Here is a 17,655-nt window from a genome sequence, read left to right on the forward strand (position 1 = left end):
TGAGAAACGAATAATGAAGACTAAAAAAGGCATGTAGGGACAGCTATTTGTTTTTGAAGAAATTCTGCCTCAGTTATTGATATACTCTCAGGAAATTGAAAGATTAAAGAGGATTAAAAAAAAGTGCGCAAGGATAGCAGTTAGAAACAGAAATCTTAAAAGTTGAATATTGTCAAAATGTTTTGTTAGAGGGGAAAAGGAGATAACTGGAGGGAAAAGGGTTTGGCACAAACTAGTAATAGTAACATCAAAATTCCTGCCAATCCTAAATTTTTGGTGGATCTTTTCATTTTAAAACAAAAGTTGATTTCAGAATTTAATTTATTTAAAGAATCTTCACACTCCTAAATTGTTAGGCCAAACCAAAGAACTTACAAAAACACCGAGGCCTTAATGTGGTCGTCATGCAGTCAGCAGCGTAAGAATAAGAATCTTAAGAAAACAAGCAGGATCTAGTCTGGCCTGTTTGGTTCTATTTTGGTCGTCATTACTCAGAATTTATTGTTTCTTTTCTTCTAAACTGCCTCTCAAAAGTAATTCACATTTCACTTTTGTGTTAAGAACTTAGCCTTTTTCCACTGTTAGATTAAAACCACAAAATTAAATGTATTTTAGTAGAATTATATGTAGTACCACAATGAAAGAAAAGCCCGTGCTTAACAAATGTAGGACTTTTTTGTAACAAATTAACATAAAAAAAATGTGAATTCTCAGTCCTTCATTTTGATACAACAAACACTTTTCAGTGTAGGCTTTAGGTTCTGTTTGACCATCACTAATGGTCCATTAGTGGAGAAATAGCAACATGAAGAACTAGAAACACACCAGACCAGTCAAACTGTGGAGTTTAAACATCTCACATGACTTTTCAACCTACTGTCCTAAAACAGTAAGTGAGTGGTTCACCTAATCTGACTGCTGCAGAGATCCACAACTCAGGCGGCATGCACAATACAACAATCCAGGTGATGATGGGATAAGTATTAGTTATGAACTCCACTCTGGCTTTTGTGGAAAAATAGCAAGAAGAAAATGATTGTTGAGATAAGCCATGAGGGCTTGTTGCAGCTTGTAACAACCAAACAGGAGACATTAAAAAGAAAGCGCTTTGGTTAAATGAGACCAAAATAAACCATTTCACTCTGCACCCAAAACACTAAGTCTGAGGTAGACATAATCCTGCATCATTCTGCACCACCAGTCACTTTGGGTAACATGGTGGTGCCAGCATCGTACTGCTGGAACACGGAAGCTGATCAGAGTTGACACCAAGTTAGAAGTTGGGTACAGTGACATCATGGAATAACCTGTTAGTGTCTGCAAGACACTTAATACAGACAGGAAGCTACGTTTTCTTGTAGGACAATGATCAGTTAGATCTACACTGGAATTCCAGTGTGGAATGGCCCAGTCAAAGTTCACACCTAAATCCATGTTTTAATCGTTGAAAGGACTTGAAGTGCACCCTTCAGATGTTCTCCATCTATCCTGACTCAGCTTGAGCTTTATTGCAAAGCAGAACCGGCAAAAATGTCTCCAGATGTATGAAGCTGTTAGAGGCAAAACCCAAAGGACCTACAGATGGAACTGCAGCCAAACTGGTTTCACCTGCATACAAATTCACAACACAATTTTCAAATACTATAAAAGATTTAAAAAGTACTATCTTGTGTTGGTCTGTCACATAAAATAATAAAATTCATGATTATGGTTACAACATGAAAAGTGGAGAAAACTTTACTGTAGTTGCTGTAGCTCTGAATTAACTCTTCACTAATATTTTAATCAAAGCCTTTTTTGTTCAAATCTGCCTGTATTGTTGAATTTTTAAGGAGTGTTTGTGGTTTATATTTTCTTTAATAGCATGGGACTTATGGAGGACCAAAACTGACATAATAAAAAAATAAAAGCAATATTTTATTGCTTAATGTAATACATATTATATTTTTTATTATGCCAGTTTTGGTCCTACATAGATCGAGCTTTATTGCAAGCTATGGATAATAAAAAATAAAAGCATAAATATATATTTATTATGTCAGATTTGGTCCTCCATAGGGACTGGACAATGGTGGGAAATTTCAAAGCTAAGACTTGCTGCTGTAGAGGGAAATCCTACCACACTTTGAAAAGCTTTGATTGCACAATTACCATAGACCTGTGTGTGTGGGTGTGTGTGTGTGTGTGTGTGTGTGGTCCAGGGGAAAGCTGAGAACAGGAGGACATCCAGCAGATCCATCTGTTGAAATAACAGGCTCTGGCTGCGGAGGCTCTGAACCTCCAACACCTGTGGCTGAGGCACTTTAAACCAGCCCAGAACACACACATGCTCACACACACACCCATTCCACTGGCTCAGAATTACAGAAATCTGTTTTTCATGCCGATGCACGGTCAGACTTGTAAACAAGTGTCTCCATCTCAGCTAAAATGTTTAAAAACTCTGAAGCTGTGATAATGTGCAGCCTTGTTTAGTCAGTAAAGCTGCTGGCTATCTTGGAAATTCAAAGGCCTGAAGCGGTATCAGAAGTGGTGACATAAGCGCGAGCGGTGCAGTAAAACCTTATCTGGAAAATTCTGTCTGTGGACATCCGAGCCCGGCTGCAAAGCGAGCATTATCTCTTAAGTGCACTGATAGCTGCAGTAAACACCAAGCAGCTCAATGATGTCATCATTGCGTTTGTGCAAATGCATGAGGAGGGTGTTGACCTCTGCACAAACTCCAGGGATACAGCAGAGTTATGTAGGTGTCGAGGCAAGGCAACCTAAATGCAAATGTAACAAAAAATAGACAAGATATCATAAAAACTAATATTTGACTCCCATTGGAAAGCAGGAGCGAACAGTTATTAAAAAAGTGGAATCTTTTAACTTTTCTGTCTAAACGTTTTCAAGTTTCTTTTCCATGAAATTCTCCAAGCATCATCTCCACTGTTATGTTTGATTTTAATTCATTTTACATTTAAATATTAAAGTCATCCCTCCTGACCTGCCTTTCTTCCTCTTCTTTTTCTCTTTTGCAGAATTTCCGTCCCATCACCAGCAGTTCTGGCAACTACGGTCGTAAACCTTCATACACCTCTGACCCGCAGTCCCCTGTCACTCCTCAGCCCACTCACCTGAATAATGGACACACCAGACCCAACAACGGCCACAGCTATGGATATGGGAACGGAACTGGGCATGCTCAGTACAACAACCCAGCTGGGCTTTATGCTCATAATGGCAGCAACGAGGACAGATCCCTGCCAGGCAAGATGGGGGGTCTCAGCCTGAGCGCCACACACAGGTGAGACAATAAACGTGATTTTCAAACGACATAAGTACCGACAATGAACCATAATTTGCAGGATCAATAGCTCTAGTGGATTAGCTGTGTGAGGTTGTTTTTGTGTTCTAATTTGCACCTTATTTTTGCTGTTTTAATTAGTCTTGTTCTGCCTTTCTGAGCTTTTCTGTAGAGTTGCCATCAAAATAAGCCCTCATTTTAATGTGTTTGTTCCATACAAAACCCAGATTAAGGAAAGAACAAAGAGATCCAGGTTGTTTTCCTGCTGTAACCTGTATGAGTGGAGAACAGTGAACCATGTCCGTGCAAGCTGTTAAGGCTTGTTGGCTTTCAGAATATCTCTCCGTGAGATTTCCCAGATCAGCCTCACTGCACACCGTGGCTGTGAGAAACCACACAAGGAAATAGGAGCCCGTCTCCAGCGACAGGCTCTGAAATCCATCAAGTTAAAACTGCTCAAAGTAGGATTTCATTCAAAAACAGAGCTGCAGTATGTCATACATGGCAGATGTCTGTATGTGCAGATCCTAACAGACACATTTTGGATATCCTTCGACACACCTGCGCGGCTCGCCCCCGATAGCCTGGAAAAGCCATTTGCTGTTGTGTGTTCCCTCTAGCGGGTTATAAACCTGTGTCTCCTGTTCCCTGGTGAACATCCTCTGAAAAACTCCCAGAATTCCCTCCGACTGGACTGTTAATCCCATCCAGGGCTCCACCCCAAACCCAACGGAAAACCTAATATTTAAAACTATTTTCATGGCATCCATTGACTTCTGTCACTCTGCTTCTCCAACTTAGTTTATTACTGCCATTTTTCTCCATCACTCAGCTTCACTTCAAACAGAGCTGAGCTTTTTTCTGTCGTGTGACTTACTGGTGCTCCTGAAAAGGAGTCTGGAGACAAACGTGCCGTTACGTGTGTCTGGTCTGCACACATCCGTCAGCAGCTCAGCTCGTCATCTTCCTAAAGCTTGAAGCTTTCAATCTGAATGAATGAGCAAGCACAGGCGTGGCATGGAGCGGCTGATAATCCCAGACTAATCCCAGCATAAGGTATCACATCTAGAATAAAGGAAACACCTCTGGTTCTGGTGCATCCATTCTGATTTTACAAAAACGTTTTTCCACTCTTGCATTGGTGATTTGTTTTCCTTTTATATTCTTTGTTTTTTCTTAGGCCATTGTTGTATATTTAACCTAAATCCAGTGTTAAAAATATTTTTTCATACCTGATTATTCCGGACATAAATAGCAGCGTGGCTGGTGACCACATGTCGTTGACGTTTCCAACCCTGTGACTAAAGTTGATTATAAAGACTCAATGTGACCCAAACAAGGATCAAAACTTCAATTAATAGATACGGTTATAACATACAACCTTATGTAAAAGAGATAAATCAATTTAGTTATTGATGACTGTCAATCACCTAATTTTATCAAAACATTTTGCTTTGTAGAAAAACAGCCCAATAAGTTTTAAGTTTCCAGGAAATTATTTAAATATCAAAAAATATTATTCCTGGCTGATACAATTATAGACTTATTTATTTCAATATTGCCTCCAAATGCAAATTGAATGTAAAAGACAGTAACCATTAAACAAAACTGTGCTGCTGTTTCTTTGTTATGGAAGTACAGTAGGAAGCATTTGCTTCTTCCTTTTATCTGATTTTAACAAAACTCAAAATAAATGTTTTACAAACAGCATTCTGTTTCTTGATACATTTACAGACTCGATGCAGTTTTAGTGCATTCAAGTCAATAAAGATTCGAGTTTTTCAGCACCTGGCTGATTGATTGGTGCATCACTAACCAGACTCTTTAAAATAACATCTACACACATTTGATGTAACTGCAGGTTGTGCAGTGAGTCACAGCATGTGACTGAGGTTGACCAATGGATAATGCAGTATGTTAATGTGGGATCTACACTTTAAGTAAATTGTTTCTTTATTAGCTGTGTTCATATAAAAATAATGCTGCATAATCAGCATTTGTGCAGGTAAACCGGAATCTGTAGAGATTTATTCTTTTCTCCTTCATCTGTTGCTAAACACATGTTCTTCACTCCTAACCGTCATCTGTTGGCTGCTTTGCAAAAACTTTTACTGAGTCATGCTTCTTATGTGGTTTTCAGTCCAGAGCCTCCTCCGCAGTCCCCAGTGAGCCGTAATGGTTTCGACCCCCAGTCAGATGTCTACAAGATGCTTCAGGACTATGAAGAGCCAGTCTCTGCACCCAAACAGTCTGGCTCCTTCAAATACCTCCAGGAGATCCTGGACGCCGAGGACGGAGGTATGGGCTCATGTGTTTGTGTCTGATATTAAAGCAACAAATGGAATCGGTCCAAACCTTTGCAGAAATATCAGCATACTCCAAATATTTAGAAAGTCTTCTGACTGTTGAATAATGGAATTGTAGGTTGAGGAATACAGTTATGCTCCATTGAAGGGTTTTACTCTCTATGCAAAAGTGTCAGGAAATGGTTCAGAATGACAAACAGAATGTTGGAAAGTTGTACATTTTAATTTGTGGCTTTGTCAAGCTTTAAAAAATCAGCACAACATTACCACCAGTTGTTACAATACAGTTATGTTTACTTCAAAGCAGGCATGAAATAAGCATTCGGTTCTGCTCTCATACATCAATGCATTTCTTCTAAACAGTCACATAAACACAAGGCGTTTGGGAATAAATAGTTCCTGCTTTGCAGATGTGGCTTGTGATTCTTGCTCTGACTGTTTAAGCTCCTCTATCTAGTGGCATAGTTTTCCTTTTATAGAAAAACACTGACAACCGAGTTAAAAGACAGATAGGAAGGGGGAGAGACATGAGAATAACTGAAAGAAAAGCAAAGGCAAAAGGAAAGAGAAAGCCTAAGTGTTTTAAAATAGATCTTGAAAAGAAGAAAATCCGGGGGAGGGAAGTTTTGGTAAAGCAATTTAGAGCAAAAACAACTTCACAGAAGACAATAAAAGTGAGAAATACGGCTTTCCTGTCTGACTACTTGGCATTCCTTCATTTGAAGAGGAGTCATGTGATGCTAACAGCAGCAGAAGAAAGTTAATCCCTGGAACTAAAACCTTCTCTTCATGCTCCATGTTTACCACTGAAGCTGGACAAACGTTTAGGGGGTGGGAGAGGTAATTATAAGTTAGTGAGTATTTATGCACCAATAAAAAGAAGATATTCATCATTAATGTTTCTCTTAGAAGCTAACATAAAAAGAATCTTCATAAAAGTGAATGCAGTGAGTTGAGTTTACAACTTTTAACTGCATCAGTAAAATATCTTTTATATTTTCTAGTAGAAAATATTACAAAAACCTTTTGATTTTGTTTTCAAGATGAGAATCTAAATCATACCCCGAACTCAAGACTATTTTTGATTTTGAGTAGGATTTTTGATTTTGTTGTAAGTTAAATAGTTTTAACCCAAAATTGCATTTATTGAAGTTGCAGCTTGCAACACAAAAGTCTTTTGCTAATTAAAAATACATAAAGAAGAAAAGTATTTGTAAATGTAAGTAAAATGAACAAACAAAACAATGTAAAAGAACAGAAAACGTTTATGGTACAGATTTCATACTCGAGATGAACATCAACACGTTGCTTGTCTTTCCCATTTTGCGGAGTGGGGAAGTAAACTGCTCCGTCTCACATTGTTACTGTTTAGCAGGGAAACAGGACATCATGGATTATAGTTACTGGTTCTTCCACATTCTGACCAACGGCCATTTTTTGTTGAACCAAAACACAAGCAGGAAGCAGGTAATATAATAGATGTTTACTGATAATGAGAGATAATGAAGTACTCTTCAAGACATGAGGGGATGGTAACAGAGGAGTGGTTACTGAACAGGAAGGACTATTTAACGGAAGAGAAAATACTGCAAGGAGAAACATGGAAAACACAAAGATCAGTGGAACTATAGCTGAATACAAGAAAGAAATACTTTAGAAAATGAGACCAAACTAAACAAAATGAAAGTATAAATTACAAACTTCACTTACATTTATTTGAGGTACTTTTGAAGAGTACATTTGTTCACATTTTTCTAAATATTTTTTATTCTAATGCAAAAACATTTTTTTGTTCAGTCTTTTTCTCACAGGTTTAGTATGAAGCAATCTTTGTTTTTCTCTCTTCTGCATTAGATACTGTCACAACATTTCAGCCTGTAGCTTTGAAGTGAGAGTTGACAGGATAATTCAAAGCACCAGAAACAAAGTAAAGTGCTCCCACAGTGAGGCCCAGGGCAAAGCCAAACCACACAGCTTCTCTAATTTATCACCTTCATAACACTTAGTGGAGCACAAAAAACAAGAGCTGAAGAAGGAGACAAATGCTAATGACAGATGAAAGCGACTGGAGAGAGAGAATCTAACACCACTGATGAACTTTACAGATTAAAAGCCGCCTCTCTTGTCTGCTGTCCGTTGTCTCTCAGCTTGGGGAATGAAGGGTTGATTGACACTTCAAGCCCTCGTTGTAACAGAAAGATGCTTCAAGTTTATACAGAGACCCTTTTAAAAGCCGTATGTCTCTTTGTCACTTCTGTGCCTTTAAATCTGAAATCTAACCACGGATGTTTCACATGTCTTTGTTGTTTTTTTTTAAAAAAAATGGTTCCCCTTATCAAGAAACAAACTGTGTTGACATGTGACTCTAGTTGAACAGCGCCTTACTTTATTATTGAGCTTTTAAATCTGGTTGCCGTCTGAAGGCGTTAGCTCCTGCAGAGGTCATGTTGTGTTTAAGGGGCTTTTAGAGGTAAAGTAAACAACAGTGACAGTTGACCAGAAATCCTCCAGGCTCTGGCCAAATAATTGTCGAGTTGCTGTTATAATTAATATTCTGTGTTGTTAAAGCCAACATGGAATTTTTACAATAAGAAAACAGTTGAACAGAAACTCGCGTTTTTGCGATTAAATTCTTTTTCCTGAAATTTATCTTGGTTTTCTGTAACATTTTAGAAAATCACCTGCAAACTAAATAACTTCTGCATATTTTGAGTTTTTTCACAAATTCTTGTTACTATTGCAGTAAGGCAATAACTTATTTATCTGTCATAGACATTGAGGAGGAAAGCCATTAGGCTATATTTATACATATTTATACATACATATATATTCCATATTTGATCTTGGGCTTAAATATAGCCCAAGTTCAGGCGCCAGGTGTAAAAGTGACTTTGTACACCTGGCTCACTTATAGAATTTTTTAAAAATTTTGCTAACATATTTCTACTGACTAAAAGTAATAATAACGTTTTGGAGCTGTGCCGCCCAGACTTCAATCCAACGGAGACTCTGCAAAGATTTGGGTGATGGCAAGAAGCGCTCAAATACTCTTAGATTTTATTTTGTCAAACTGCCATTGGAAATTTGCAGAAAGCTGGGCAGCAATTATAATTCAGTACAGTTGCATTAATAAGTACATTATTTCAATGTTTATTGTTTATAACTAGCTTTGCTGTAAAATAAGAACAAAAGTTGTTTAACCACTTTGCTACATAAAGCCATACATGGTGAACAGATGTATTCATAAATGCATCTGTTGTTGTCTAAATGTAGTTGAAAGGTGGCTGGGAATCAGGCTACTGTAAGCGGTTCCACCATCTGAATTTAAAACTCAAGCAAGACTAAACAAGCCAAGCACTTTCTGCACTTGTGGGTGTGTGTGGGTGTGTGTGGTTGGAAACCATTTATTAGTTAGCCTAATTAGTAGAAAGTCACTCTAGAGTTGTGCAGCACATTATTTTTTTCCATTGCAGTTCATTATTACATTGTAGAGATATTAAAGCCACATTTAAGAGTGAATGTCAGTGAATGCAACGTAGTTCAGTCACATGTCTGCAGTTACTGAGGAATAAAAGGTGCGTTAAGCCCAGTTCCAGATGAAGGCTGATTAAACTGTGGTTAGTGTTCCTCATACCAGCTCGGTTGGCTTGAATATCCTCTCCTGGCACATCATCAGTGATGTTGATCCGTCATACTATGAACTCCTCTGATCTGCTTTACTGCACTTTGAACGACCAAAGTAGCTCAGACATCCAGCGTAAAGCACGCCACATTCATACCCACTAAGCAGGCATAACTAAACACCTGATGATCTAAGCTGTCAGCTCTTCATAAAACTCACCATCTGTGGGAACTCATCTACACCCACCATGATTATCACCCCTATCGCTTATGCGTCATTACTTTAACAGATTGTAACAAGATTTGGATTTGAAGTCAATAAAAATGTGAAGAAGCTGACTCCGACTGTTCCAGCCAGTATAATAATTGTACTCACAACTCATGTGATTGTTGCATAATGGTATGATGATTAAATTGTGGATTTTGTGGTATTGGATGTTTTCCCTTTATCAATTGGCTTTGACTGGTGAATTCTTACCAGGAAATGCTGCTGCAGAAACATGAACAGAGAACACAGGAAAGTCATGGGGAGGACAAAACGTAAGAGGAAGAAAAGGGAAATTCAAGACAGCGATGTAAGCTGAAGACAAAAGTGGAGCCCAAGGAATGTTTATTTATTTCAAGACTTTTATTTTATTGTGCTGTGAAAAGGAGCGCAGTGCTGTGCCTATGCTTGCAGTGGCAGCGCGTCATTCTGGTCTCATGTTTCAACTTGCCAAGGATCAAAACCAAACTGCATACAGTGGCTTTACATTTTTAGAAATATAAATGCAAATCTTTATTGTTTAACGATCCAGGTTAATCTGACATCATTAACTTTCAGGTAGTTTGTTTGAATGAAAAAGCTTAACCTATTCCTAAACCTTAACTCTTATTTTTATGCCTGAAAGATCCACTTTCATCACTCCTCCACTAATCCAAACAACTCATACATATTACTTTTTCTAAAAGCTCTCATATAAATGTTTTTGCACATTTTTCCCAACATCGGCAGAGGACATCGGTTCTTATTAGGAGGATTTTTCTGTCTGTTGGTCATTTTGCAGCATTATAAGCTCCATAAAGAACAAAGACGTCTCACCGAAAAACAAATTAACTCATCAGTAAATTGTAATTTTTGACAATTCCAGTTTGTGATGTTCATTATAGGATACTCACAAAAATAAACTACACCAGATAATAAGATGATATCGTTCAGTTTAGTCAGTAGCATGTAAGTAGGAATTGGGGATTACACAATAACACCTGAAAATGGTGTTGAAACATCGTTTTAGTTTAATGCATTTATCACATATCTTGTTTAGACAGCAGTTGTGATTTATAGTACCAAAGTAATAATTTGTGAAATCTTAATCTCCTGTCATACCTTATCTGTTTCCAGGTTTCTGTTGCTGCAGATGCAGTCAAGTAAAAAACAGAAAAAAATATTCATCTTGCCAAGTTACACAATATTTGTAGCAGTTTGTCATAGAGAAACCTGTATCCTTTCTTACAGTAATTAACTCGTTTTCAAATGTTATTTATTACCCGACAGCATGAGAAATTACTCTAATCTTCCGCATTACATGGAACTGATAGTCACAATTTTCAAATCTTTTTGAGAAGTTACAGAAACTTTCTGTTCAAACATGCATGGAGAATATTTGAATGAATGTCTGAAAGCCATTCAAATTACTGATAAAATAAGCAGAATCAGAAATCTATTTATCATCAAATCACATTAAGCAAAGCAAACACAACCTGTGTGTAAGATAAACTTTTCACAGAGACCTACAGAGAAAATGTTGATGTTGGAAAACTGTTCAATGTTTATGCTATGAGAGTCTTGCTTGTAACATTTTTTGGGCTAAAGTTATGTTTATTTCTTATTGTTTTGTTGCCAACAGGTTTGTCACCAACAGAAAGAATGAGAAGCTTAAGATCTCCGGTCAGGTCTCCCATACCAAAGCTGGGCAGCCCGATCCCCAGCCCCATGTCTGGTCTGCAGAAGCTCCCGCAGTGCTCACGCTGCTGTAACGGCATTGTGTAAGTGATTTAAGTTGAATACGCAAAGAAATTACAATACTTTTTCCAACTCAACTGAAAAAAATGTGTAATGAATTGCATGGTTTAGATATAAGCATATGAGTGCTGAAATGCTTAAACTGCATCTGGAAATCATATATCTTCTGGCTGTTTTGTCACGTCGCCTACGGTCGTAAAGTTTTAAGACCCACACTAGGTGAGTCAAGGTTTTACTCTGGCTGGAATCAGAGAGGTTAACTCACATCATTCGACCTCCACCAACCGGCCACCATTTTTCAGAAAATTTATGAAATTTAATGATTAATCAAAGACACTCCACACCCAGCGTCACATAGCTGCACGGTTAGACATAGGTACAGATATGCATACAGTCTGTTTGCCAAAGTAACCACCAGCACCGGTAACCTGCATAAAAGCTGCCACAGGTAGGCAGTGATGTCATTCGCTTTACACTGACAGGAACACATTGGGGGGCTTGCAGGCAGGAACAGCCTGTTATGACCTCTGAGCATTTTACAGCTTTTTGGAGCATGTATAGAGCTTTGTGACAAGAGGCTTTACAGTCAAGCGTGAGTGGTTCCATTGTAGTTAAAAAGAAGCAGGATTTTGATTTAATGATCACTGTGCTGCAGTCCAGAACTAAAGCATTAAGCTGCTGTCACAGTCTTTCTCATTTTGGCATTTCTGAATGCATTTTTAATGTTCATCTAAAAGTAAGGGGATTATTTTGTGAAAAATTAGGTCTTGTCGTTTTTATAAAGTAGATGTGCTGCATGTGATTTGGCCACATTCTGTATGTTGCTGTGGGCTTTGAAGGGTGTCGCTCTGACAGCATCATGTGCTTTAATTCTGCTTTCTGCCTAGTCATTGCCTCACCATCTTCTCTGTCTAAACATTTATGATCTGTGAGGATGAATCTCAATAAATTACACTACCATGGCAACGTATTAAACTTTCTACTGCTCTTTTTCCTGCTACTGAAGTTTTTTTTGATAGACTTGGATAGAGCAATCTGTGAACAGCTTTATTCATTAGCAATGGTTTATTGTCATAGTGGATGATAATAATGACTTTAAAGTTTGCATGGCTGAGTGGGTCATCCCACAGTCTTTCTGTATTAACGTCATTTTATGGTCTTAGTCTTAGGAAAATCCAAATTCTCTGAAGAACTTACAGGATTTGCATTAGCTATAGGCCATAACAAATTTGACAGAAAAACTCTAAAAACATGTAACAGAAGCATACAGGATTTTCCATTTTTAACTGAATTACTGAAACTAGTTGTATTCTAATTTATTCATATGCATTTGTGCATATCAGCAAATGTGTAATAGTTAAATTAATCAGAAAATTGGTTGGATGGTGTAAACGTTGCAGATCTGTCAAGCATCTGGCCTGTCAGAGTGAAGGAATTTTCATGAGTGCAGATAGAGTGGCTGCAGAAGTTAGCATGAGAGTTACTAACATTAATATTGAGACAGGATTTTTCAATTGATCCTTAAAATCTGAAGTGGAGAAAGTCAGTTATTTTTTACTTAGAACTATGTAAGTTCTAAATAAAAGAACTTGTTTTTACAGACAGAATTTGTTTTTAAAGTTTTGTGACTTTAAAAAGAAAACTGTTCTTGTGTGGTACCGCAGACCTCTGTAATATCTCGGTCAGTAAATAGTGTCACTAGAGTTTTACTCAGAGCAGCACATAAACTATTTGGCCAGTCAGTATTGTCATTAATAGTTTGCCACCAGAATCTGTTTTGCTACATTCCATTTGAGCTGTAAAGTTGGATTTTCTGTTGCATCTCTTATAAACAAGTTTCATTAGATATTAAATGCGTAAAAAGCACAAAAACCCATATTAATGAGCTTCTTTGCCTAATAAGAGTTATTCCCTTTGTTGAACACAACAATTAGCAAATTCATCTGTTTTTAACTTGCAACTGGAGCCTGATGAAGTCGGCTTTAATTTAATCACTGTGATCCCAGCTGTGACTTTCAAGGCAAATGGAGCCAGTTTCCAGGCGTGGGAGCTCTGATCCTTCGGCTTATAAACACACTCAGAACGTGTCCTTTGATACAAGATAACATGTCGGACATGTATATTCAAATAAGCAAAGGGCTGTAAGTGACTGTAAAAGAAGATAATGTCTGAATTACATAGATATTGTTTAAATAAACAACTGTGTCATCATAACTCATTACCTTTTAAAGTGTTAATGCCTAGTTGCTGCGATGATGTCATCTCCCTGAAGCAATTCAAACTTTTTGAAAGCTTTTTTGTTTGTATATGAATTGAAGCACTCCACAATTATGACTGCATTTAAAAAAACCAACCCTGTAATATTCTGACATTAAAAATAAAGGATGTAGATGTGGCACAATGAGGCTCAAGGTGAGTAAAGTCTGAGATGAATTTATATTGTGCTCACGTAATTATCACAGCGTCAGCACACACCCATAGACACTGAGGCTCTCAGAAGGTATACACACACCCTTGAAAAAATGAACTATGATAAATTATTTTGAAACTGTTTCCATGTATGACATCACATTTAAATCCTGTGCAATTCAACCGAAAAACAAACACATCTGTCTAAAAAAACCTGGTTACATAAGAGTACACACCTTTAAATGAATGCTTTGTCAAAGCATCTTGTGATTTATTTTAACATTCAGTAAAATTCTGTCAGCATTTTTCGCTCTGAGTAATTAGATGAGCCCCAGATTCTCTAGTTGATTCCAACACATAATTTTCCCTCTTATAAAGTTAGAATTATGTGTATTTCTGTGCATGTTTGGACTCAGTGATGCAAATGAAATCTCTCTTTATCTTCAGCTTTCTAGCAGAGGCTTAAAGGTTTCTGGTCAAAACTGACTGGCATACAAAGCTTACATCCATCCTCCTTAGGGAAAAGTAATATGGAAGCATGATGCTGCCACCGCCATGTTTGGCAGTGAGCATGGTGTTCTTTTCCAAAAACATTTTTGTTTCATTATACCATAAAAAAATACTTTTTCAAGATTTTGTACCTTTTTCCTGACTGGTACTGCTTTACAGTTGAATTTGACATTTTTTTCCAAAGTGCAATGTTTGAAAAAGATTGGGAATGTGGAAGATTCAGAAACTAACAAAGATCAACTTTATTTCAGGTTATTCAGATGGCAGGTGTGACATTTACCAGACTGAATGCTGATGAATCACATGCTTTAGTTCATGGTGCGCACATTTAGCAACCAGATCATTGCACTTTCTTCTTTTTTCTTTTTTTTTTAAGAGATTGTTTTCAGTTCAGTGGTGCAAAATAAACATCTCATCATATTCAGAAAAGGTTTTACAACTACTTATCAGTTCTACTTATTATTTCACAAAAACCTGGGAAAATCAGGATTTATCATCATTATGTAGTTTTCAGATACTAAGCACTGACAGACTTCATGCTGTAATATGTCTGATGAAAGGAAAAGCATCTCAGCTGCTATGGTTGCATTTCTAGAAAGAAAAGAAAATGCTCTAACCATTTTTTAATTTGTGCGCAGTGGCACCATCGTAAAGGCCCGGGACAAACTCTACCACCCAGACTGCTTCATGTGTGACGACTGCGGCATCAACCTGAAGCAGAGAGGCTACTTCTTTATCGAGGACAGTCTGTACTGCGAGACCCACGCCAAGGCTCGCGTCCAGCCGCCTGAGGGCTACGACGTGGTCGCCGTGTATCCTAACTCCAAGGTGGAGCTGGTCTAAGAGGAGGAGACTGGCTTCATCTGTAGGGGAAACGGGGAAACCAAAATCTAGTGGCGTGAGGAGCTGAGTGTCGTAGCCAGCTGTGATCAGGCTCTGTCGCGTACGACTGCTGATGTTGGATCAGTTTTACCTCCCTTGGTGGGAGGGAGTGGTATGAAATTTCCATGATCCCAGATCAGTACTCTCACTCTGACAGGTTTGATAAATGCTGTGCATATTGAAATTTGTAAGTTGAGGCCTGGAATTGAAGAATCTTCAAAACCATTCATTTTAAACTCCATTATTCATCATTCATTGATTCGTGTTTTAACCTAATCCAAGAAAACAAAATCACTTGCTCTCATATACAAAGAACTGTGTTCACATGCTTCCAGATCACAGACAGCAGTCTAATATTTAATGTCATTTATAAAACTCACAATGCACATTTAAAAGATGAGACAAAAACTAAAACTGCTTTTAAGAAATACTTCCGTTTTCTGCTTATAACAATTTTCGCTTTGCATATCCATGTGGTCTGCAGCGATCTGTGGTTTAAGTTTTGGTTAAAAGGGTTCAAATGTCATTTAACAGTACTACAGCTAAATATTGTTCTTGTTCTGTTTCTAACTTACTGGCAGTTCACTTTTCACTTTTTAATGCTACAAATAAGGCTTTTTTCCTCCTATTAGTAAAAGTTGCCACAGTGTGTCAGTAACTTCGATCAGAAGCTCAGAGCTCAGATTCAGAGGAAAGTACTTTGTAGCAAATGTCTCTGTATGCAGAGTGAACTACATTACTTACACTTATTTTCACATTAAAATAAACATATTTTTATACAGCATTACATCCACGTGTCCATCAACTTTATAAACATTTTGCAGTGAATTTGTTTGTTTTGGGGGTCAGGAGAAGAACTGGATCAATAAGGTTAAATACTTTTATCCCGAATAGATCAAAGGTTTACATGCAATATCAAATATGTACATGCATCCCTCCTAGTATTTGGCTAGATATCTCTTAAGTTGTACCTTAACTACTTGTTTTATTGCTTTAATTAAACTTCTGGCAAAAATCCTATTGGATGTTAAGCCTCATTGAAAAACGTTGGTTCCTAACCCTGAACCCATCTGCGCAGCGTAGACCATAGAAACGTCTCAATGTTTCATTTGAAAACCAGTTTTGATTACAAATTCAGATTATTATCCAGTTGGAACCTAAATGGTTTTAAAGTTTCTAGCAGTTCTCCTTCCTTTATTATTCCACCAAATCTGCACAAGGTTTCTTTGCAGAATAGAACCGCCATCCAGCATGATTCTGCCACTACTGTGCCGATCACATTGAACCCCATCATCTTATCTTCTCATCAGTGTTTGTCTTTGCCTGATCATAAAACTTTTCTACAGAAGATATTTGGCCTTCAATGTGAGATTATGTAACTTCAGCAAAAGAGGAATTTATTTGAAAGCTTTTTAAATGTTTGTCAAGTTATTTAGTTATTAAATAACCAGTTTTAAATTGTTAAAGAACAACTTAAAATGATACTTCCAGTGACTTTAAAATGTGACATAGAAATGTCAATAAATTTGAGCTTAAAACAAATGAACTCTTTGTCCTGAAGATTGGAATCCGGCCATTTGGAGCAGAGTACAGATCTTTTTCTGAGGATGTTTTCTTACTTTTGCACCTGAGTGGGAGAGGAATTTCAGCTATTGCTCTGAAGCATTCCTGCTCACACAAACACGACTCCCGGGGTGTTTTTAAAGCCTCCTCAGGCTGAAACCAGAACTCCCTTCTTCTAATGACAGTTTTAAATATGACTTTATGCATTAGAGACTAGAGGGAACACAATGGAAACGGTTTCTAATAAAATTAAAAACTAGTAAACATGGACTTTACAACATGTGGTAGTAATACCTGCTGCTTTGGGTTTTTTTGGTGCCAGAACATCTCATGGGGAGAGAAAAAAAGACAATATGCATGTACAGTATGTGCATCTATTTGTACCCTTCTTATTAAGAATCCATGAGTCCGCTTAGAGCCAAGGTCATGAAGCCAATAACATTTATTTCTCCATTTCCTCTGAGAAGACAGGAAAGTGTCAGGAGGGAGAAGACTTGAGATGATATGTAGCTTCCTTTCCTGGAAGAATAAAAAACAGCGTCAATTTGTGACCATCAGTCTTATCTTAGTGTGAATAGTGAAGTGAACTGGATGGAGGAGAGTGATATTATTCTTAATTTTAGGAAAATATCTAACAAAGCTATTTTTTTAATCTGAAAGAAGAGTGAATTTCGCAGTAGTTCCTCTGTTTTTAGCTTCTTTGCTTGTAATTTGTTTAAATTATGAGAAAAACTTTAACACCACCACATGTTGTCTTTGATCTTGTACATATTTTGTTTCATTGGGATTGGTTTAGTATAACATCTCACTTATAGACAATTTGCATTTCATGTATCTTTAAACATTTTCTCTGAAAAAAGTTTGTATTTTTTTTCCTCTGTTTAACTTATTGTACTGCCAACACATTTTTCTTGTTTTTGTTTTTTTTTGTATTCCTTGTCATTTACTGTTCTTTCTTGGTTTAAATAAAATGAAAACTGTAATTCCATGATGTGATTTCATTCTGGATCTATCTACAGTTTCTTCCACCACAAAGGTTTCTCCAAACACAATCCCTTCAGTTTAATCCTAGT

At 37.3% G+C, this 17,655-nt stretch overlaps 1 protein-coding gene across 2 annotated transcripts in view; it reads left to right on the forward strand.

The window, feature by feature from the left end:
- Positions 1-17,280, forward strand: part of pdlim4 (PDZ and LIM domain 4) — a 47,295-nt gene extending 30,015 nt beyond the window's left edge. The window contains exons 4-8 of one of the 2 annotated variants that reach the window (XM_028031413.1): positions 3,024-3,289; positions 5,430-5,587; positions 11,103-11,241; positions 14,776-15,020; positions 15,057-17,280. In XM_028031413.1, the coding sequence (XP_027887214.1) occupies positions 3,024-3,289; positions 5,430-5,587; positions 11,103-11,241; positions 14,776-14,980 (768 nt within the window). In that variant the 3' untranslated portion in view covers positions 14,981-15,020; positions 15,057-17,280. Of the gene's footprint in view, positions 1-3,023; positions 3,290-5,429; positions 5,588-11,102; positions 11,242-14,775 lie in introns of both variants that reach the window. The other variant, XM_028031411.1, reaches the window with a different exon arrangement.
- Positions 17,281-17,655: the final 375 nt, after the last annotated feature.

The sequence above is a fragment of the Xiphophorus couchianus genome, chromosome 11, assembly GCF_001444195.1.
Source record: "Xiphophorus couchianus chromosome 11, X_couchianus-1.0, whole genome shotgun sequence".
NCBI classification, from domain to species: Eukaryota; Metazoa; Chordata; class Actinopteri; order Cyprinodontiformes; family Poeciliidae; genus Xiphophorus; species Xiphophorus couchianus.